The 22,757-nt window shown below is 48.1% G+C and overlaps 1 protein-coding gene across 7 annotated transcripts in view; it reads right to left on the bottom strand.

The window, feature by feature from the left end:
* The window catches only part of TAOK3 (TAO kinase 3), a 1,246,906-nt gene that overhangs the window by 17,711 nt on the left and 1,206,438 nt on the right, over window positions 1–22,757 (bottom strand). For all 7 annotated transcript variants that reach the window (XM_085636070.1, XM_085636074.1, XM_085636076.1 and 4 more), the window contains one exon: window positions 21,390–21,602. In XM_085636070.1, the coding sequence (XP_085492196.1) occupies window positions 21,390–21,602 (213 nt within the window). The remainder of the gene's footprint in view (window positions 1–21,389; window positions 21,603–22,757) is intronic.

Below are 22,757 nucleotides of genomic sequence, written 5' to 3' on the forward strand. Positions count from 1 at the left end.
ACCCCTCATTTTATGCCATTTGAGACATGCATACCACATCCTAACAGTTTGCAAAAATACCAGTTTGTGAAAATTAGGAAGCACCTGTATTGGTATGCTATTTTCCTGACCTCCCCTCACATTACGCTGGTGTTACAAGAGGGACCCTTATGTTTTGTTGGATTTAAAGAACAAGTTACTTACCTTCGTAACGATATATCTGTAAGAAACATTAGTTAGTTAGATTCCTTACCTTAGAATATCCCCAGGTGTCAGGCTGGATCCGGAAAGATTTTCGTCAGCAATACCCTTGCGCGTCGCTAGGCGTCATCTGCGGCTCCGCGTCCGTCGCCGGCGTCGTGATCGCCGGGATGACGTCATCGGAGTACATAGACGCCGCCCTCGCGCGCTCACGTCAGTTCTGCTACATAACTTTCCGTGCCAGCAACGCAGAGCCATGCAAGAGACCGACACGGGTGCCATGAATCTAGGTCCCTGAAAGGGATGACCTCAACCCTAGACATCAGTTCGCAGAACGAGGAGGATGGGTGGGGCGGTAAGGAATCTAACTAACTAATGTTTCTTACAGATTTATCGTTACCGAAGGTAAGTAACTTGTTCATCTGAAAGAAACACGTTAGTTAGATTCCTTACCTTAGAATAGATACCCCAGCAATACCAACCCCGGTAGTGGGTCTGCGAACCAAGATCACACCAGGAAGTCCTGGAGGACAGAACGGCCAAAGAAGCTGTCTCTCTGGACTTGGCTGTCCAGACAGTAATGCTTAGCAAACGTGTGCAGCGAGGCCCACGTAGCTGCCTGACAAATGTCATGCAGAGGGACTCCCCGACCCAGGGCAGTAGTAGCCACTGTGGCCCGAGTGGAATGGGCCCTCAGCCCCACAGGAGGCTCCTTCTTAGCCAAGGAATAACAGGTCTTAATGCACAGAACGACCCACCGAGAGATGGTTCGCTTGTGCACTGCCCGCCCCTTCTTAGCGCTCACGTAGCCAACAAAGAGTTGGTCGTCCACCCGGAACTGTTAAGTACGGTCCAGATAGAAGGACAGTGCTCGTTCTGGGTCCAGACGGTGGAGCCTCTCTTCCTCTTTTCGAGGGATGCGGAGGCGGAAAGAAGGTGGGCAATGTAACAGACTGGCCGATGTGAAAGGCAGTTACCACCTTAGGGAGAAAGGAAGGACGAGTCCTGAGAATAACCTTGTCCGGATGGACAGAGAGGAAAGGAGACTTAGAAGAGAGAGCCTGGAGCTCACTCACCAGTCTGGCAGAGGTGATGGCAACCAGGAAAGCAGTTTCAAGAGCTAGAAGACGAAGAGGACAATTATGAAGTGGCTCACAAGGAGCGCACATCAGATAGGTCAACACCAGGTTCAAATCCCACTGAGGCATTACGAAAGGGACAGGAGGAAACATATGAGTAATGCCTTTAAAGAACCGAGCAACAACAGGTGACTTGAAAAGAGAAGGCTGATCAGGAAGCCGTAAGAAAGCAGAAACAGCTGAAAGGTATCCCTTGAGGGTGCCCAGAGCAGAGCCCTGCTAGGACAGGGAAAGAAGAAAGAGGAGAACCTCAGAAAGCGGGGCGGAAAGGGGATCCATAGCCTTTGCTGTGCACCATGCCACAAATGTGTGCCACCTGCAGACGTATACTGTTTTAGTGGAGGGACGCCTGGCTGCCAGAATGACATCACAGACTTCAGGAGGCAAGTCAAATGGCATCAACTGCCGCCGCTCAATCTCCACGCATGGAGGGGGGAGGCTGGACAGGTTCGGGTGGAGGACCGTCCCCTGCTGCTGCGACAGAAGATCCTCCTGAAGAGGCAGTCGAATCGGGGGATCGATTGACAGACTGAGTAGCTCGGGATACCAGTATCTTCGTGCCCAATCTGGAGCCACAAGGATGACTTGGGCCCGGTTGCGCCTGATCTTCTTCAGCACTCTGGGCAGAAGTGGTATAGGCGGAAAGGCGTACAACAGACCGCAACTCCACTCGCGACGAAAAGCGTCGCCGAGCGAGTGCCGCCTTGGAAATTCCAACGCGCAGAACTGATGACATTGCGCGTTCTCTTCGGTGGCGTATAGATCTAACCAAGGCTCTCCCCACTGCCGAAAGAGGCCTTGCACCACGTCCGAGTTCAGATGCCATTCGTGATCCATCATGCACCGGTGGCTGAGTTCGTCCGCCCTGGCGTTCAGAGAACCCGCCAGGTGTTGAACCACCAGGGTGATGCCCTGATGTTCCAGCCATGTCCAGAGAAGCAGAGCCTCCTGACAAAGGGTCTACGACCCCACCCCGCCCTGTTTGTTGCAATACCACATGGCGGTGGTGTTGTCCGTGAACACCTGCACTACACTTCCCCCAGACAGAGGGTAGGAATGCCTTCAGTGCAAGCCAGATCGCCTGCAGCTCCAATAGGTTGATATGGAGCCGGGACTCCACCGTAGACCAGAGGCCCCTGATCTCCGCCACTCCCATGTGGCCCCCCATCCCAGGAGGGACGCTCCGGTTAGGGTAGGGAGAGGGATCTGCCACTGACCCAATTGCGGTCCGTGAGTCACCACTGCAACTGTCTTGCAGTTCCATCTGAGATCAGGACGAGGTCGGACAGGTTGCCCCGATGCTGGGCCCACTGGAACTTCAGGTCCCACTGTAGAGCCCGCATCCGCCATCTGGCATGATGTACCAGCAGGATGCAGGAGGCCATCAGACCTAGCAGCCGCAGCACCAACCTGACCGAAATCCAGGATAAAGGCTGAAAGATCGGAATCAGAGGCTGAATATCCCGAACCCGCTGTTCCGGAGGATAGACCCGAAACTGCGCCGAGTCCAGAACCGCTCCGATGAAAAGGAGATTCTGGGAGGGACTCAGATGCGACTTCGGTACATTGATGGAGAACCCCAGCAAATGCAGGAGGTCGGCCGTAGTCTGGAGGTGGGAAACGACTGTATGGGGCGAGCCCACCTTCAACAGCCCGTCGTCGAGATAGGGGAAGACTGGAACCTCTAATCTGCGCAGATGAGCTGCGACCACCGCCATCACTTTCGTGAACACCCGAGGGGCACTGGTGAGGCCGAAGGGGAGCATGGTAAACTGAAAGTGCTCGTGGCCTACCACGAACCGCAGGTAACGCCGGTGGGCCGGCAGGACAGTGCAGTGGAAATATGCGTCCAACGCTACCATCCAGTCTCCAGGGTCTAGGGCAGCCAGAACCTGAGCTAAGGTGAGCATCTTGAACTTCTCCTTCCGGAAGTCCAAGATAGGGCGTAGGCCCCCTTTGCCCTTCTTGGGAACCAGAAAGTAGTGGGAATAACAACCCCGACCTACTTCTGGGCCAGGAACGCGCTCGATGGCCCCCTTGGCCAAGAGGGCCGTAACTTCCTCCTGCAGAAGTCGCAAGTGATCCCCCGACATGCGGTGGTACTGCGGTGGCATGGCTCGAGGGATCACCTCGAAGGGGAGGGAGTAGCCCCTTCGGACGATTTGCAGCACCCACCTGTCCGATGTGATGGTACACCAGCGGAGCAGGTGATGGCGAACTCTGCCTCCCATTGGCGTTGAATGGGCCTGAAAGCTCGGACTAGGAAGGCTGTGAGGCAGATGCTGCTGGGGCTGAGGTGGGCTGACCGGCTTTCTGTCCCCTTGCTCCGCCTCGGCAGAATCCGCGACCGCGTTGAGGCTGGTTCTGTGGCCTGTGGCTAGACGGACGTGTGGGGGCACCCCTTCCTTGGCCACGAAAGGGGCGAAAAGCGGAAGTTTGCAAGCGCGGGGCCGAGAGGCCCAAGAACTTGGCCGTAGCCCTGGAGTCCTTAAAGCGCTCCAGCGCACTATCCACTTTGTCGCCGAAAAGGTGACGGCCATCGAAGGGCATGTCCATGAGGGTGCTCTGGACATCCCCCGGAGAAATTCGTGGACCTCAGCCAGGCATGGCGACGAATCGCCACCGTGGTCGCAATTGCCCTACCTAGTGAATCCGTTGTGTCAAGCCCACATCGTATCGAAAACCGTGCTGCATACCGACCCTCGGCAAGAGCCTGGGCGAGCCGTGTCTGGGCCTCCTACGGACACTGGGGCAGCACGTCCGCCACCGTATCCCACAAGGAGTGGGTGTAACGGTCCAAAAGGCATGCGGTGTTGATAGACCTCAACCCCAAACTAAGGGAGGAAGACAGTTTCTTCCCAAACCATTCCAACCTTTTGGATTCCCGATCTGGAGAAGCGGACGGGAAGGCGGTCTGAAAGGTATTGGCCTGGATAACCAGACTCTCAGGGGTGGGGTGCACCGGCAGAAAGCTGGGGTCGCCTGGTGCGGGGCAGTGGCGCCGGGCTACGTTCCGGTCCACAGGAGGGACTGTGGAGGGCTTGGACCAGGTGCCCATCAGAACGGCCGTCAGTGCCTCATTGAACTGCAGTAGAGGCTCCGAGGAGCTTACTGGCAGTTGAAGCACTTCAGTGAGGAGGTTAGTCCTCACGGCCACTGCAGGGAGCTCCAGATGAAGGGCTTCGGCAGCCGTGCGCAGCACCACAGAATAGGTAGCACCCTCCTCCGTAGCCATGGAGGGAGGAGAGATGAAGCCAGTGTCAGGGGATGTGTCAAGACCACTGGCCTCCCCCAGCTCTTCTGCCCAGTCCTGGCTTAACTGGCACTGCTGTGCCAAAGGGTCCTCAGACCCCTCCCAGTCGTCCCCGTCATCCGACTCCTGGTAGACAGGCGGAAAGGTTGGAGTTGGGCGGTAGATCAATCTGTCATCCATTGGCGCCAGGGACGGCGCCAGGCGGCGCCGCTCCGACGCCGGGCCCGGACTAAACCTGGGGACGACGTCGTCCGAAGACGACGCCGGGGGCGGCACCAAAGGGGTCAGTGGAGGGGTTGTAAGGTCAACCGGCGTCGACCGGGATCCAGGCCTGGATCCCACGGGGGCCTGCGGCGTCGGGACCTAAGTCAACGATGGCGCCGGAGCCGCCGGCTCGCTAGGCCTCCCAGTCGGGCCTGCGGGGCCCGAAGGCGCGTTGGCAGGCCTCGACGGCGGAGCGAGACTCCTCATGGCTACAAGGAAGTCTTGGATCTCAGTCAGAGTCGCATCAGGCCCAGGGACCGAAGGGTATGGGGCCGGATGCGACCCCTGCGGCTCCGATGGAGCCACGCGGGTGGTGCCACCTGAACCCTCGGCCGAGTTGCGCGACCGACGAGGGGAGTCAGAAGAGCGATGTCGCCTCTCCGACTTCTTACTGCGTCTCGACTTACCAGAATGCGAGGACTTCGACCCCGACGGTCCCTCGACCTCCTCCTCGACCGGGACCTGGAGCAGCGCGGAGCCGACTGCCGGATCTCGAGCAGCTTGCGGGACCGCTCCCGCCTAGCCTTCGAGGTCAAGGCCCAGCAGTCGAGGCACGACTCGGCATCATGGTCATCCCAAGGCAGTAGAGACACCGGCGGTGGTGATCCGTAACCGACATCAGGCGGTGACAGGCGTCGCAAGGCTTGAACCCGGGCATCCCTTCCGGCACCAGGAGTCAAGGTCGACTCGAAATAGGAACCAGAAAAGTTCAAAAAGTTTAGTCAAAAAGTGACTTAAAAGGGTATGCTCTTCCCGGATCTGCGCTTACTGGCGCGGAAAAAAGAAGAACTGACGTCAGCGCGCGAGGGCGGCGTCTAAGTACTCCCGGCAATCACGACACCGACGACGGACCCGCAGACGACGCCTAGCGGCGCGCAAGGGTATTGCTGACAAAAATCTTTCCGGATCCACCCCGACGCCTGGGGATATTCTAAGGTAAGGAATCTAACTAACATGTTTCTTTCAGATTAGGGAATTCAGCTGCACACAATGATTTTTCTGTATCTGGGGAAGTGGTTATTAGGTAAAATAAGCTTTAGGGAGGTTTACATTCCCATGGCCCAAAGAGTGGACAAGAAGATGTTTGAATAAGAGAAAGCAGGGCAATCTGCAAGGCTTGTTACCTGCAGGCATGTAGGAGGACAAAAAAAGATCAAGTTACATACCTTTGTTAATGTTCTTTCAAGCTGATACTGTCGCTAACGGCATACTCCTATCCTTTTGAGTATTTCCACGTGCTGGACTGGATTCAGATTTTCAGCACCAATTGCTACTGTGCACGGTAGGTGACACAGCTGGACTCTGTGACAGCCTCATACCCTGGAAGTGAAGCTATGGAGCTGTATATAGGCATCAACACTGCGTGTAGCATCAGTTTTGTCTTGCACGTTTAAGCTCCCCCTCAGACAAAGCCACCATGACAAATAGGAAGGAACAGTGTGCCAAATAGAACATGAGGATCTTTTTAACAGTCACAGGAACCCACTCCACAGAATGAGGAGGCGAGAGGATGGTGAGGAATCTACAGTTAGATAGAGAATCCACCAGAAAGATTGTTACAGAAGGTAAAGACCTCGTTCTTCTGATGGATTCTTTTAACCACATATTTCTGGCCTTTTGAATAGCTGCAACTACTGCCAAAAAGATGTAGGGCCCGAGGAGTGACTCAGACCTGCAGGATGAGAGGAAAAAACGGCCCTCCCAGCAGAACTGTTGAGGCAGGAGTGTTTGGTGAACATGTGCATGGGCAACTATGTTGCAGATATCTAGAACACAAACACCCCTCGCCAACACGGTTGAAGTAGTCTTGACTGAGGTGAAATATGCCTGTAGGTCCTCAGGTGGCTCCTTCTTGTCCAGTGCATAGCAAGTCCTTAGGCACAGTAAGATCCACCCAGATTGTGTGCACTTCTTTACAGCCTTCCCCTTTTTTAGCATCAGAGAATACCACAAAAGGCTAGTTATCAACTGGTTACCCTTGTTTACAATAAACATAGAAGCTTAAAACTGTCTTTGTGCACAAATGGTGAAAATTCTCCTCCTTGCATGTGATGGAGAGAAAAAGCCACGAAAGGAAATGGATCGATCCACAAAGAAGAACTAAACAACCTTTGGCAGAAAGAAATCAAAAGTCTCAGCACCAACTTATCTGGAAAGAAAGTGGTGTATTGACGTTGCACTAACTGTCTGCAGCTCACCGAAACGGCACACAGACATAATTGTGATAAGGAAACAGTCTTAATGGTAAGGAGCCATAGAGAACAGCTATGTTTGTGCTCGAACAATGTGCACATCAGGAACTTAAGGGCGAAGTTAAAGTTCCAAGTAGGCATAGTGCAAGACATATGTGGAAACCTGCACATCATTCCTTTTAGAAATATCATCTCAATGGGTGACATTAACAAAGGTTGATAAATAACAAGCCCGAGTAAGCCAGCATTTTACCTATTTCTGTGCCCACCTCTAAGTCTTGCTGGACCAAAAGACTATAAAAGAAACGTCTGATTACTTGGCCTGCAGAGAATCAAGGCCACAACTATTGCCCAATGCCCAGAATAGATAGATTTAGGTGAAGGGCATCTAGGAATCAGATTCACATCCACTACTTCAGCAGTTAAGCCAAAACTGCTCAGTTATCGCTCAGTCTCCACGCATGGAGGTGTAGATTGTGAAGATTCAAGTGCAGTTAATGCCTGTTGCAGAACTAGGCAGTCCTCAAGTAGGTGCCGATGGATTGAAAGGGCAAATTCTCAGGCTCTACAGTATGGGATGCCACACTCTTTTTGCCAAATACAGTTATCAAGGTAACTGTGGCCTAGCCTGTCCAGATCTTCCTCAGAACGCGATGCAGGAGGGTTGGAGGTGGAATGGCGTACTGGAGCCCTGCACCTCATTGGAGACAGAATGCATCCCTCTGGGATCCACTTAGCAAGGAATGCCACCCACAGTAATCGTGACAATGCACGTTCTCAGAATTTGTAAAAAGATCCAGTCAAGGCATGCCCCACTAGACAAAGATGACCTCAGCCATCTGGCGTGAAGACGCTATTTATGGTCTTCCAGGTGACATTTGCCAAGCTGGTTCGCCCTGGCGTTGAGTGACCCTGTCAGATGATTGGCCACCAGGGGGATCCCTTGATAGTCCATCCATCTCCAAAGGTGCAGTGCCTCTTGCCACAAGTTCCAAGATCCCACACTGTCTTGTTGCAGTATCACATGGTGACCATACTGTCCATCAGACCTTGCACCAGCCTCCCCCTGATCCATGGGAGAAAAGCTTTCGGAACTAGACAGATGGCACAAAGATACAGAAGACTGATGTGGAGGTTTTGTTCTCATGGCGATTAGAGACCCCTGATTTTCACCCTTCCCAAGTGGCCACTCCAACCCAGAGATGATTAGCTTATCATTACTGTAAACTCTAGTTGGGGTGAGAAGAATGACGTTAGGCACGTCAAGCTTGTGACCACATGCCACCACTTAATGTCTTCGATGTCGCCTTTGAGATCCAGGTGTTGTCTGACAGGCAGTCCCAGTGCTGCACCCATGTCCCAGTTTGCATGAGGGACCAGGACGAGTTCAAAGTGCCTCAGAGCCAACTTCACCCTGACCCTGGATTGAGCCCAAAACATTTGGATCTTGCTCTGAATGTCATGGACTCCTAGCATGGTGGAAAGGCCCTGAACACGATTGTGGCCCTGATTAAAGCAAGCATTTGAGCAGGCTTCTGGTGGGACTTTGGTTTGCTGATAGAAAACTCCTGGAAGGAAAGATGGATGATTATTATCCAGAGGAGGTGTGCAGCTGACTGCAATGAGTGAGACCTGAGCAGCCAGTCACTGAGGTTTAGGAATGCATATATCCCAGATGTACGAAGGTGAGCTGTGACCACCGGCATGACTTTCTTGAACACCCGAGGGACTGAGAAGAGGTCGAAGGGAATAACAGCAAATTAAAGTATTGCAAGTCAAAGGGGAAATCCAAATCGACAGATTTAAAGTAGAATGAACATGGACTGGAGTGAGTGGTTTGATATTATCCTTCTACAGGAAGGCTAGGGGCAAAGATCCAAATTCAGTCCTCCATCCTTCTCGGGCACCATTGAAGTAGTGGGAGTAACACCCTTCACCACTTCCGGTAGTCTCTCTATCGGCCCCCCAGTACAAGAGCGATCACACTTCCTGCAGAAAGATGGCAGCAAACTCGGAGAAAGCTTGAGTACAAACACCTGCGATAAGGCGGGTTAGTGGGCAGAGTTACAACGTTTAGGGCTGTGCGCAACCTTTCTGTATAATTTATTTCACTCACTGATCCAAAGTAATGGATTTCCAGCTGTGCACGATCAATTGAATCCTGCCCCTATTGGCTGTGCATGCTCCTGGACAGAGAAATCAAAGCAACTTGGAACCTGTTGTGGCAGGTGAGGAGGTGGGCAAGGTCATTCCAGAATTCACCTGGGAGCCCAGCAAGATTGCACTGGCAATGTCCCAAGAGGCATGTTTATATCATCCTATGAGGCAGAGTTGTTAAAGGACCGAAGGGCTGAGCTGATGGGAGAAAATACACTTTTACCTAAAGCGTCAATGTGTTTCGTTTCAACTCCCTACCTGTTGTCGCAGAACAGAATGCATTTGCATTACCACTGCTTTGTATGGCTGAACAACAGGACTCTCAGAGCTCAGATGGTGATTAAGAAAAACTGAGTCTGTCAGCATGGGAAGGAAGCTGACCACGGCTTCGTCCATGATGCTATTGAGGTGTCTCTTTGTGCCTCATTAATTTGCACCAAGGCTCCAATGTGGCAGGTCCAGGCTCAAGTTTTCCTTCAACAAATTGGATTTTATCTCAATAGTTTGGCTGGCAAATTTAGTGCTTCCATCATTCTGCCAACAACAACCATAAACAAGGAAGTTACTTTCCTCCATGGGTGATCCTGGTGAAGGGTTTAATTTAGTCTCAGAAGACGAGTTTAGAGCACTAGCATTTTGTAAGTCAGTCAAGGTACAGTATGGTGAAGGGAGAGCAAGGAGCTGGGAGCAGGCCCACTGGGGTCAGTTGTACCGGTAAAGGGCCCACCAGCGAAAGTGAGACTGGATGTCAGCATAGCTCCATGGCGCCTGAAGGTGCTCAAGAGGAAGCCAACATGACCTTGTAAATTTGCAGCATGGCTGCTCTTGAAGCCCTCTATCTGCTGCGGGTTTATCGAAGGACCATGAGACTCAGGGCATGCCAGTGTCAGGCTGGAAAATGACTCTGAATCAGATGACACCTGAGGAGTTGGGCCCCTGGAGTGTTGATTTTGTAGCTTCTCCCCTGCGGGGGAGTGGTGGAAAGGAGATAAATTCTGCTTGGCCTTTTTGCACTTACGCCGGAACCTGGAGTGAGATTGGGAGAGAGAGTGGCTTTGTGACTTGGACTGGAAGTGGGGTCTCTCTTTTGAATAGGACTGTTACTTGCGTTCTGCAATGTACAGTTTTGCTTCTCGCTCCCTGATCACATCTGGGTGCACTAGGAAGCATCTATCATAAGACTTTTTGGTATGACTGGAACCTAGGCATGACATGCAAAAGTGTTTGGTTTTGTGACAGACAACTGCTACCAGCAGATGCTGCACGGTTTAAAATATGTGGTGTCGGGGTAGACACTTCCCATGGCATGCTGTTGAATTCTGGAATTTAAAGTTGATATAACGGACAAATTTGGGAGCGCAGCTCCGGATCCATATCAGACTGTGCAGAAAGAAAGGAAATTATATAGTGAAGAAAGAGGTGGTGCATATATGAAACTCTACAGTGTCCCGTCTGGGGTGGTACGAGGCATTGCTGTTAAAAATCCAGATACACCTGCGGATATTTAAAAGATGAAGAACCTACAGGTAAAAGTGTCCATCAGAGAAGCAGGTTTACAGATGGATTAAATAAATGGGAGTATGAATCAGGTTTTTGACTCTCAAACCTTGTGAAAATGTTAAAACGTTGCTTGTTTAACTGTAGTTAATGTGTGTAAATTATGAATGTGTGTAAACTAGATTGGCTTATCAGCTTGTCTGACAGAAGTGACATGGCATTGACCCATTACGTAAGTGCAGACATTGCTAACATGGGAGCTTGTAATAGACTTCAATTTGTTTGCAAGCCGCTGCAGAACAGTAATATTAGCATTTTATTTTTTCCACAAAAGTACTGACTCTGTTGTCATCTGTGCAGGCACATGGAATATTCAAGTGCAAGATTTTCTAAACCATGTTATAAAGTATTGTAGTTTTATGTTACAAAAGATTGTATCATTATTTGTACTTGCAGTGTTTCAGTTAGTAATTACATAGGAGCTTACAGAAGGATTTTTAAATGGTGTTCTCCAAGAGGAAGAAGAAATCCTTTAAGAAAGTATGCCATAGGAGTTTGCAGTAATGTGGGATCAGTGAGGGTTGAGCATGGGTGCTACATAAGAGACTGTGGATGGTGCTTTCATGACAGTCAATTAGAGGCTGCTATATGGCAATATTCAAGTAGGAGCTTGTAATAGTGTTATACAACAGACTTCAATAATCTTTTTACTTGAGTTAGATCAGGGTGTGTACGTGTGTTTTACACATTGGGGCTTGAAGAAGGGTATTACACTGTGTATGATGTAGCAAGGAACTTGCAGAAAGATGTTATACTGAGCATTGGGGTTGTTACATCAGACAATACAAAAAGATGCAACAAAAGATCAAGCATTGGCATATTACATGAGTGTCTGCAAGTGTATGCAGCACAAGAGCTTGAGGCTTTGTGGAAGATTGGTATATGAGGCAGTGTAGGGGAAATGTTACACAGGAGTACCTTTTAATGATCCTCTACGTGGGAGGTTACTTGGAAGCTTTTAGGAGGATGCTGCATGGGAGCTTGTACGAGGATTATCTGGAATCTTGAAAGAGAATTTTACAAAATAGCATTCAGAAGGATGTTGCACAGGAATCTAGACAATGTTACACAAGCGTCTGCAAATGCATGTTCAACATTTGTTTTTACAACTTGCAGATTGACTAATTCAAACGATTTTTTACAAAGGTTAGTTTGAAGAAGTTTATGGAAAGATAGTTTCAGTGAAGAGAAGAATTTTTGTAATATGGGATTTGCAGAATTGTCCTGGGGAAAGATCAGATACATTGCACAGAATATACAATGCACTCCCTTGCATCAGGAACTTGGCAATTTTAATAATTATTTTTAGGATTTCTTCATTGTTTGATTTAAGAGTGAAGCTAAGGTCAACTATATTGAGACTACAGTAGATTTGTAAAACATCTTTTCAAATTGACGAATATGTAAAATGTAAATGCTTTTAACACAAGGTATACAATATTAAGCAAGTGCATATGGAAGAGGAAGATGATATGGTTTGTAGAAACTTGCCATGACAAATGAAAGTTTATAATGCATATCAGTGAACAATGGGACATGAAAGCTTATAAGATGATATCTATGTGTTACTAAAGTGTGGAGGCATAGAGGCTTGTAGGAGGGCAAGAACTGTTAATTCTAAAGGATTTTCTTTCAGTGTAGGATACAGTTTGCTTAAAGGATGGTGGACACCTAAAAACCTATAATTGTGAAAAATGTTTTCTCAGCAAAGCATTACAAAATAGAATGAAACAATGAGGCACAGACCTTAAAATGGGGGTTTATAAGGTGCATCATATAGGAGGTTAGGTACAGGAGAGTAGACAGTATGAAGCTTCCATGAAGTTCAGCAATTAAGCTTATAAAAGGTTGTAGACAGTGATGCTGTAATGAGAGTAGAGGCAACGAAGCCTGTGGAAGGTTAAAGACAGATAATCATGGAGGTGGATGGATATGTGCCAGGTTGTGGGACATAGGAAACAGCAACAAACAAAAAGGTCGTAATGTACTACATAGAAGCTTCTAAAATCCTGCTTGACCTGAACTTCCAAATACACCAAGGTGAGATTTTGGCACGGTAGAGGCATTGGATTGCTTAGTCTGAAATTGAAGTAGGGAGACGTGAAAATAATCAGTAATGTTAAATAAAAATAAGTGGGATTGCCTGGGAGGGAAGGATACTGAACGTATGATAACTTCCAGAAGAGTAGAGGAAAGAGCTTACCAGGCAATGAATAAATTAAATTTCGTAAGGGCACAGACGAACAAATTACTTACCTTCAGTAGCGCTCTTTCTAATGGCTATTCTATTTAACCACAGTTTCCTCATCTTGTGAATATCCCCAGTTGCTGGACTGTATCAGGAAACTCACATTCCAGAGCTCTGATGGGCTGGTAGGTGACATTGTGTGACTCTGCATGGACTTCCTTCCACTCTACAAGTGACAAACAGAGCCACGTATAAGCATCACCCATGCATGCTGATGTCAGCTTCTTTCCTAGGCTTGTCCTCGCCCTCAGATGCAGAGCCCATCAGCAAATTGGAAGGGCCAGTGTGCAGATTCCTAAATGTAGACCTTTTTAGAAGGATACCAGACTATTCCACAGAACAGGGAGAAGGGAGGGTAATGAGGAATCTGCCGTTAGATCGAGTATCCACCAGAAAGAGCATTACCGAAGGTAAGTAACTTGTTATTCTGATGAATACTTCTAACCGCAGATTACTCATCTTGTGAATAGATACCAGAGCAGTACCTCCCAGGTGGTGGATCTGTGGTATGGCTCTTATCGGAAAAGTCCTGCAGGACTGACTAGACAAAACCAACTCCATCCTGGCAGACAAGGTAATGGTACTTCGTGAACATGTGCACTGATGCCCATAGAGCAGCCTGACAGATGTCCAGGATAGGTGATTCATGTGCCAACACAGTGGTAGCAGCAGTGGCACTCAATACTTCTGGAGGCAGCTTCTTGGTCACTGCATAGCAGATCTCAATACATTGAACTATCTATCATGATATGGTACGCTTCTGTACTTTCTTTCCTTTCTTTAGCTATTTGTGGCGTTCTCTTGAGCAATCGTCAATGACTTCAGAAGGGAGAACAAAGTAGGAATTTGCATCTGAGATGGAGACTTCTTTGAAACTACCATGAGAAAATGTGTTGAAAGTGCACATTCTCAGCAGAGGCAAATCGATTGAGCCAGGGTACTCCTCGTTGCTTGAAGATGCCACCTTGGGTGTAACTGCCATTCTTGATCCGCTAGGCGTCAGCAGCCGAGTTTGTCGACCCTGTCATTTACAGATCCTGCAAGGTGAAGTCTGACCAGGAAAGCTGATTCGCCAGATCCAGAGGTGCAAAGAATCTTGGCATAGGGCTCAGGTTCCCATCCCACTCTACTTGTTGCAGTACCACGTTAGTGGTGTTGTCTGGGAGTTTCTGCACTTGATAGTTGTCATGAAAACTTTCAATACCAAGTTAATCGCCCACAACTCCAGCAGGAGGCAGAGTTCTTTGATCTTCACCTCGCCTAGATGACCTCTGCAATCCAATATTGACATGTCTGTCACCACGGTGTGGTAAGGAGAAGGTCTGAGACTATCAAGGAGCCACCACTGCAGGTTTTTTGCAGTCTCCTCCGAAATATGGATAGAATAGATAGAATCTGACAGCTTCCTCTGGTGCTGGGTGCAATGGGATTTCCGATCCACTGCAGGGCTCTCATATGACATCTGGCATGGTTGCCAATTAGAATGAAGGCGGTCAGCAGGTCAAGAAGCTTCAGAACCATCCTCACTGAGACCCAAGGCAGAGGCTCAATCATCAGCATTACAGCTCAAATGTCCTGGACTCGCTGATCAGGAGGAAAACTCAGAAAGTGCACTGTAACCAGGATGGCTCAGATGAAAAGATGCCTCTGTGAAGGAGTCAGACGTAATTGACAGATTGAATGACTGAGAATCCCAGTGAAGTCAGGAGGTTCATGTCTGGAGGTGGTCCGAGACTGACTAAGGTGAACTCGCCTTAATCTGCCAGTCGTCGAGGTTGAGAAAGACTGGGAACCCTGACCTCTGAAGATGGGCAACAAACACTGACATCACCTTTGTGAACACGCAAGAGGAATGGCAAAATGAAAGGGCTTGAGGCCCACCATGAACCTATGTAACGCCTGTGGGCTTGCAGAACAGGGGTGGGAAAATAGATGTCTTGCAGATCCAAAGCCAACATTAAGTCTCTAGGGTCCAGGGCGGGTAGAATCATGGCTGAGGATGTTGACTATGATCTTGCTCTTTAAGGCGTTGAGAGGGCAAAGTTCCAAAATAGGACGAAGGCCTCTGTCTTTCTTCAGCACAGGGAGGTAGCAAGAATTACACTCAGTCCCCACATACAAGGCCTGCACCCTTTAGCCAAGAGAACCTGCACCTCCACGTGCAAAATGGACAGATGTTCCTCCAAAAGCTGCTCTGATATAGGTGGATGGTCCCGAAGGTCGAAAACGATTGGTAGGGAGTAGCCTAGTTGAACAATTTGAAGGGCTCGTCTGTTGGATGTAATACTCTGCCACCCCTGAAGGAAGAGGTTGACACACTCAAAATGCACGGCTGTGGGCCACTAAAAGTACACTAATGTGTTTTTGAATTTGATGCTGGAGGAGCGGGGATTGGGATGTACACTGCTCCTAATGAGCACTGCCAGTTGGACCCATGGACCCGAATCCAAAGTGCTAGGAGGCCTGTTGTGCCAGTAGCTGGCATGTCGCTGGCAATACGCCAAGCCCCTGGCATATTTCCAAAATGGGCAAAATGTTGTGGGGGATTGCTGGACTAGTGTCAAAAGGCCCAAAGAGTGTGCAGTGGCATAGCTCTCTTTAAAATGCTTCAGGGAAGAGTCCACCTTCATGCTGAACAAATGGAACCATTGAAAGGCATGTTCATTAGGGACGCCTGTGGTATTATGTTCATTAGGGAAGCCTGTGGGTCTTACGCATGTGGGGTACTGGAGCACCACGCTTCTCTCAATAGCAGATCCTAAACAATTAGTGGTGTCTAGGCCTGAGTGGATGACAAATTTAAAAGCATGCTGTACATCCTGAAAAGTTTGGGCCAAGCAAGCCCGCAAGTCTTCGGAGACTGCCAGTAAGAACTCACCAACTATGTCCAAGAGTGCAAGGATATAACGTCCAAGGAGGGAGCTGGCACTGACTGACCTCAAAGAAAGCCTGGCTAACTTAAACATTCAGTAACCATGGGTTTTCATAAGATTTCATTCTGTACAAGGGAGTAGAAGTAACACATTAGGGTATACTCTGCAGGCAGACACCTGTACCACCAAAATCTCAAGAGTTGAACACTGGATTAAAAAATTAGGGTTGCGCTACGCGGCGGTCTCGGGACGTTGAGAGGGACAAACCCTTACATTGCTAGCGGTATATATTCCACCGGGTCTCCAAACACAATCATATCAGGAACTAGGGACACTCATACTCTCCCTTCCTGAAGGGCAACTCATATTGGGTGGGGATTTTAACGCGGTTGTATAGGGCACGCTCAACCGTCACCCACCCTGAGACATTAGCACTGGGCAAAACTGGCTCTCCAATTTCATTGAGGCTTTTGGCCTCGCAGATCTCTGAAGAATGCGCCATCTTAACCTCCAACAATACACTTTCTTCTTGGGGTCTCACCGTACATTTTCTAGAATAGACTATATCCTCATGCCTATACAACAAAACACGATCAGGTGAGAAATCAAGCACCTGGCAAGGGGCATTTCTGATCATTCCCCTCTATGGGTCCACTTAACCATTGGAGAAAAAAGGGTAGGCTGTGTAGCGCCCATCAACCCGCAACCCAGGTCTAAAAGCTGTGCTTATTCGAACGATCGATCAATATTTCTAAGAGAACGATGGCACAGTTGACTCCTCTACCACTCTATGGGAGGCGTTAAAACAGTATTCAGGGGACACACCCTCTCAGCCATAGCTGGGCTGAGCAAGGAGAATAATAAACAGATGGCTGCTATCGAACACGACCTCCTTCGCCTCGAGGAGGCAGCAAATGACGGTGAAGACCAAGCTGCTCTTCACAGGCTATAACTTAAGGAAGCGGAGTATAAAGCCCTTGCAACTGATGCGGCCAAAACCCTAGCGAGGGACAGGGATGGACGCCTCTACGACCAGGGAGACAAACCAGGCAAACTAATTGCCTGGCTGGACAAAAAAATGAGAGGGCAGGGAGGTTAGTGCCAGAGCTTAAAAGTAGTTCAGGTACTGTATGAACTGAACCCCACGATATTGTACATGAATTCGCCACCCACTTCGCACAAGTATGTCGGAGTGGTGCAGAACTACAGGAGGAGGACTCCTCCGACCTGCTTGCTGATATCCCACTGCCCCTCCTCACAGACTCCGAAAAAGACGCATTGGAGAGCACACTTACCAATGACGAGCTAGCCATGGCGATCACAGATCTACGGCCAGGAAAAGCCCTGGGCCCCAATGGTTTGCCCATCGAACTAGTCCACCCTGATCAATCGGGCTTTATGCCACATAGAAATACTGCGCTTAATTTACGGAGGCTTCATGGAGTGTTGGGGCGCCACGCCACGATCAGAGAAGACGCCATTGTGGTGTCGCTTGACGCAACAATGGCGTTCGATACGCTTGAATGGGCATATCTGATGGCAGTCTTTAAAAAGTTGGGTTTCGGGCCCAATTTCATTGGATGGGTACAGCTCCATTACACCGAACCATTGGCACAGGTTGTGGTAAACAATAACATCTCAAACGTTATCTCTCTCGGCAGGGGGACGCGGCAAGGGCGTCCCCTCTCGCCACTACTTCTTGCACTCTCTCCCGAGCCACTTGCCGCCTGGTTACGAAGAGATCCTTCCATTAGGGGACTTAGATGGGCTGAAGACTGGGAGGATCGAATCTCACTGTACGCAGACGACATCCTCCTATAACTCGCCTCCCCTTGGAAGTCACTGAGGGTGGTCCTAGACATCTTCACAAGCTTCGGACACAACTCTGGATATAAAATTAACTGGAACAAATCGTTGCTATACATTTTGCATGGTGACCCCCCTACAGTACCAAAAGACTGCCCGATTCAAACAGTAACTGACTGGTTCCGCTACTTGGGTATTTTCATTACAACGAATGCCCCGAGCCGTTAAGAATGGAATCTTCTCCCACCTCTACAGAAGTTCAAGCGAGACACGGCTACCTGGAAGTCACTGCCCCTTTCTCTATTGGGACGAGGAGCCCTCTTTAAAATGACGGCATTGCCTCGCTTCCTTTAAGCCCTTCAGAATATCCTAGACCCAGTTCCATTGGGGTTTTTTACAGACATTGAATCAACTCAAAGAGACCTATTGTGGGGCGGTAAACCGCGTATATCACTTCACAAAATGACGCTCGGATGGTATGATAGAGGTATAGCGCTCCCTGATATTAAAAAATATTATTGGGCGGCGCACCTCTTATCAATTAACCAATGCACCTCCCGCAGTGGGGACGACCCAGGTTACAGGATGGACAAATGGGTACTCCCAGGCAATAATTACACAAGGGCGCTCTATTCCAAACCTAACAAATATTCCCTGACGGGCCCCAACAGCATTCAGTTCAGCTCTGGCACACTGTAAACCGCAGCCTAGGATTGACCAACAAGATCACACTAGGCACTCCCTTATGGGACTCTGAATGCCTGGGCCCACTGGGTCGGTCTAAGGGTTTTGACAAATGGGACCTGATAGGTCTCTTCCGCGTTGGGGACCTCTGGGGACACAACGGCATGGTCTCATTTGCCACACTGCAACAGACACACGAACTAGCAGCATCGGAATACTTAGGATACATACAGGTTAGACACTCCCTCCAAGCTAACATCTCAAGGGGGGTCCCCTATACGGGAGTCTTCTCCTCTAGAAGACAGATTGCTCTACAGCTACTTGCCCGAAAAAGCCATCTCCCTTACATACAAAAAGCTTATACCCAACACGCTAGATCCTTTAACAGCCCTAAGGCAGAAATGGGAACGGGACGGCTTGGAAAAAGAGGATGACGAATGGCAGGAAGCACTCTCCTCACCGAAGGAGGTTGCCATTTCAGCAAAATTGAGACGGATCCAATTAAAAATCCTACATAGGGTGCATCTCTCGGGTCCCAGATTGGTACTGATGGGCAGGAGCGAAGAGGGGCTGTGTAAAAGACATTGCGGCCTAGTGGGGTCCTTTTTCCACATCATTTGAGAATGTCCACCGATCCAAAATTATTGGAAGAAAGTACTTGAATGTATGAGTGAAGTATGGGGGGTGGAGATTCGGCTAGAAGCCAAAAGATGTCTCCTGAATGTTTGGGAGTCCACAGACCTAAACACCAAGGGTAAACTCTGGGCAACGCTTGGCCAGATAGTAGCTAAACGAAACATCGCCTGCCTGTGGGGAGCGGCAACACCACCAACACCGAATGCCTGGTAAAACGATATGGACTGGTGTATGGTGCGGGAGAAAACGATATATGTAGCACGTGGCTGTCCCCGGAAATGGATAGCGATTTTGACTAAATGGAATGTATATCGTGGTAACATATGTGAACCCCTACATGTCCCCCCCCAGACGAACCATTGACACCTGGAACTGTGTAGCCAACCATCATCCTTTATTATCCCACTGAAATAATGTACGGAACAACTGCTTGATTTGCGAGTCTGAGATACAACTGTAATTACTGCTTACTGTATAAAGGGATCACCCTGCTGGAATTGTTAATAAAAAGACTTTAAAAAAACAAGAAAAATGGGGTTGCCTGGAGCTAGTCTATGGCGATATGTCGATTGACCTGGGGCAAGAACATGGCTTTGCCCATGTACGCAAGAGTGTATCAGTGAAGCCCTCATTGAAAGGTACAAGAGGTTCGGTTAGTGCCTGGCCATGTTAGAGGACCTCAGTTAGAGCATTAGTTTTTACCTCGATAGTGGGGAGGAGGAGGTCAATGGCCTCAGTAGCTCTCTGGATGACAGTCATTCTAATAAAAGGAATGTGCTTTCCGCCGTTGCTGGTTCAGGGGAGGAAAAAAACTCAGTCTTGTTTGAGGCATCCAACCCACTGGCAAGATGAAGAGCCATGTACCACTTATCCTCATCATAGAATAGGGCAAACTCTAGCCCATCATCCATATTGTCATACCCATATGGCTGAAACTGGTCCGAGTCTGGACCAAAAAGTTGGTGCACTATCTGTCTGTGAGCGACTGTGGGGTAACGAAATTGTGTCTGAATCAAATGGATTCAGTATTGACTGAGACAGATCAGGATCTGGACATGATCTCTGTCGCGAGGAATTTCGTAGATCCTCCTCTTGAACTGGTGGCATCGCTGTCAACTTTGTCAGAGGGGCTGGTACAGAATTTAGGGCCGGACCTGAAGTTAGCACTGATGCTAGTTCAAAGGACACAGACTGCAAAGAAAGGCTGATCCACAGGTGGTAATCGGACTGAAAGATCATGCAGATCCATGGGGCCTGAAGACAAGCCAGAGGGACCCAGAAGTGTGCCGAAGATGTGCAACATGGTCTGTCTTAAGGATTTGTTTGACCTGCTGCAAAATAGCAGTCGGACTTGGAATCTCAGGGTGTTGTGGGGTTCAACAGGGCTCATGCACAAAAGCTTCCATGCTCTGCATGTACATGATAACATGCACAGAAACTGTTCTGCTTGCAAGCACATTTCTTCGTGAGCTTTTTATCACGACAATTGTACATTCTGTTCAAGGGCAAAGTATAACTGAGCACATTGACCTTGCATTTAGTTTGAATCAGAAAAACAAACCATTACGTCAACAATGCACCACTAAAATGCAAATGGAAACAGGCTATTATATAAACTGCTTCTGTGCTTAGCCCACCAGAAGAGCACTTTGATCGATTATCCTGGAATGTTCGCCCCTGACTGAGATCCAGCCCTGCTGACTCCCATCCCTATCCTGCATAGGACAGGTGCTTGTTCTACACCAGACTGGCATCCTGATACATCACACACAGGTAATAGGGAGTTAGGTTGCTCCATGGGATCTGGCATAATGCATTCTCACTATGCTTCCTATAGTATAAGGAGGGCTAGGAAGGAGTATCATTATCATACATATTCATATAATTACTGAAAAATTATAATGGTTGAACTATTCCTATTTTTCACCATTCTTGTAATGCTGGTAGCAATGCTTTCTTTCCTTCTACTAATAATTGCAGCTATTATTTTCTACACACAAGAATCCAATTGCTTAAATAAATGTTGAAATGTCAATTTGTGTATTTCTTGTGTCTCCCTTTGGGCACACCTAAGTAGTAACAATGAAAGGATAGATCTGTTTCCATGATTTCGTAAACCAACTCAAAACACAAGTGGCACACCTTATCGAAACTGTTACAGAGATCTGTTGGTGGCAGTCCCTACATGGTTTAACCCCTGTGGTCTTAGGGGCTGACGTGTTGCCTTGCACACTGGAAGAATTGGAGAGAAAATCTCTTGAAGGAATAAACAAACAAGAAGCATTGTTTTTTTGAGTTTCCAGACGCAGACTGGTGTCTGGGGATATTCATAAGGTGAGGGTAACAAGTAGCCATCAGAAAAAGTGGTGCTTGCAATAGGATGGAATTACTTTTCCTTACCGCCTGGGAAGCCATCATTTCATTGATGCTCTGCTCATACTGCTCAGCCAGGATGGCCAGCTTCCTCGTCTGTTCGTCCTTCAGAGACTTCAGGATGGCTTTGTGCTCACTCTTGGGAGAAACCTCCAGCTGGTGATTTTTCAGTGCCTTGTACTGCTTTGTCTGGACCTTACAAGTGTCCTGGAACTGCTTCTTTATTTGCATTTCCATTGCCTGTCAAACGAAAGAGACATTGGTTAAAAGGTTGCCTTGGCTGACTAACTAGCTATGCAGATTAGGTAGCAATGGTAGGAGGGGCGCAAGGAGGCAATGCCACAAAGTGGTCTTCATATGACTTAATGTTTGATCATAAAATGTTTGCTAGCATATATCTACGATTAAGTCACTTATAAAGAACCACATATTTTTGGAACGGATGCATTTTCTAAACTGAATTGCTGGTAAATCCTAAAGAGTACATTACAGACTTGAAGTGGCATATATAAGTTGATGAAGTGAGTAGACTATGGCAACGGCAAGGTAAGACATCATAACGTCCTAAATATTTCTGATTAGTATGTACTAAACATTAAATAATTTCGCCTGAGCTCTACATACTTTGTTCTCAGTATGATGAATAAATGCCCATTTTATATTATAGGTACACCACTTACAAATGAACTATCAGAGCTTATTGGAACCATTCTTAAACTCCATACTGCTAAAAGGCACTTGAGTTCTTCCACTGTAAGACATGAGTACCACAGGGGTTGCTTTCAGTCTTGCCATCTCGATTTGCTAGATTAAGCATCATACTCTTGGGAAAACAGTTATAAATGTGTTCAGAAGCAACACCTAAATAACAATAATTTCTATTGAAACATAACAAGGGTTCTCTGTCAATATAAAAACTGTCCCAGATGGATAATCTTGCATTTCCCCTTAATACTCAAAATACAATATTGGCTAAATGCCTTACTGATCAGTCAAAACAAGTATACGTTTTGTGATGCAGCTGAGAAGGTGCTAGGGAGGAAATGTATGAGAAGTAGGAGCTGTTTATCAAAGCATAAAGACGGAAGCTTACATCACATGAATTGATGGCTTTGACATCTGACTTCAGTATTTATGCAGTAAAGTAGTATTCTTCAGACCATAGACAGGGAATTTGCTAGATCAGGAAAGCACGCAGCGAAATATATATATTTTTTAAAATCTTTAGCCATATGCTGGCATACTGGCAGCTACTTAAAGGAGGTTCTCTATACATGAGTTGTCTCCCACATTACAAAACATCACAAGATACGGAGTTCCCATTGTATCTTGGTGCAAGTAACATCTCTCTGAGTTGGTGTCTATGAAGCCGATCATGCCTTTCTTTTCAAGATA

The sequence above is a fragment of the Triturus cristatus genome, chromosome 11 (assembly GCF_964204655.1).
Source record: "Triturus cristatus chromosome 11, aTriCri1.1, whole genome shotgun sequence".
Taxonomy (NCBI): Eukaryota; Metazoa; Chordata; class Amphibia; order Caudata; family Salamandridae; genus Triturus; species Triturus cristatus.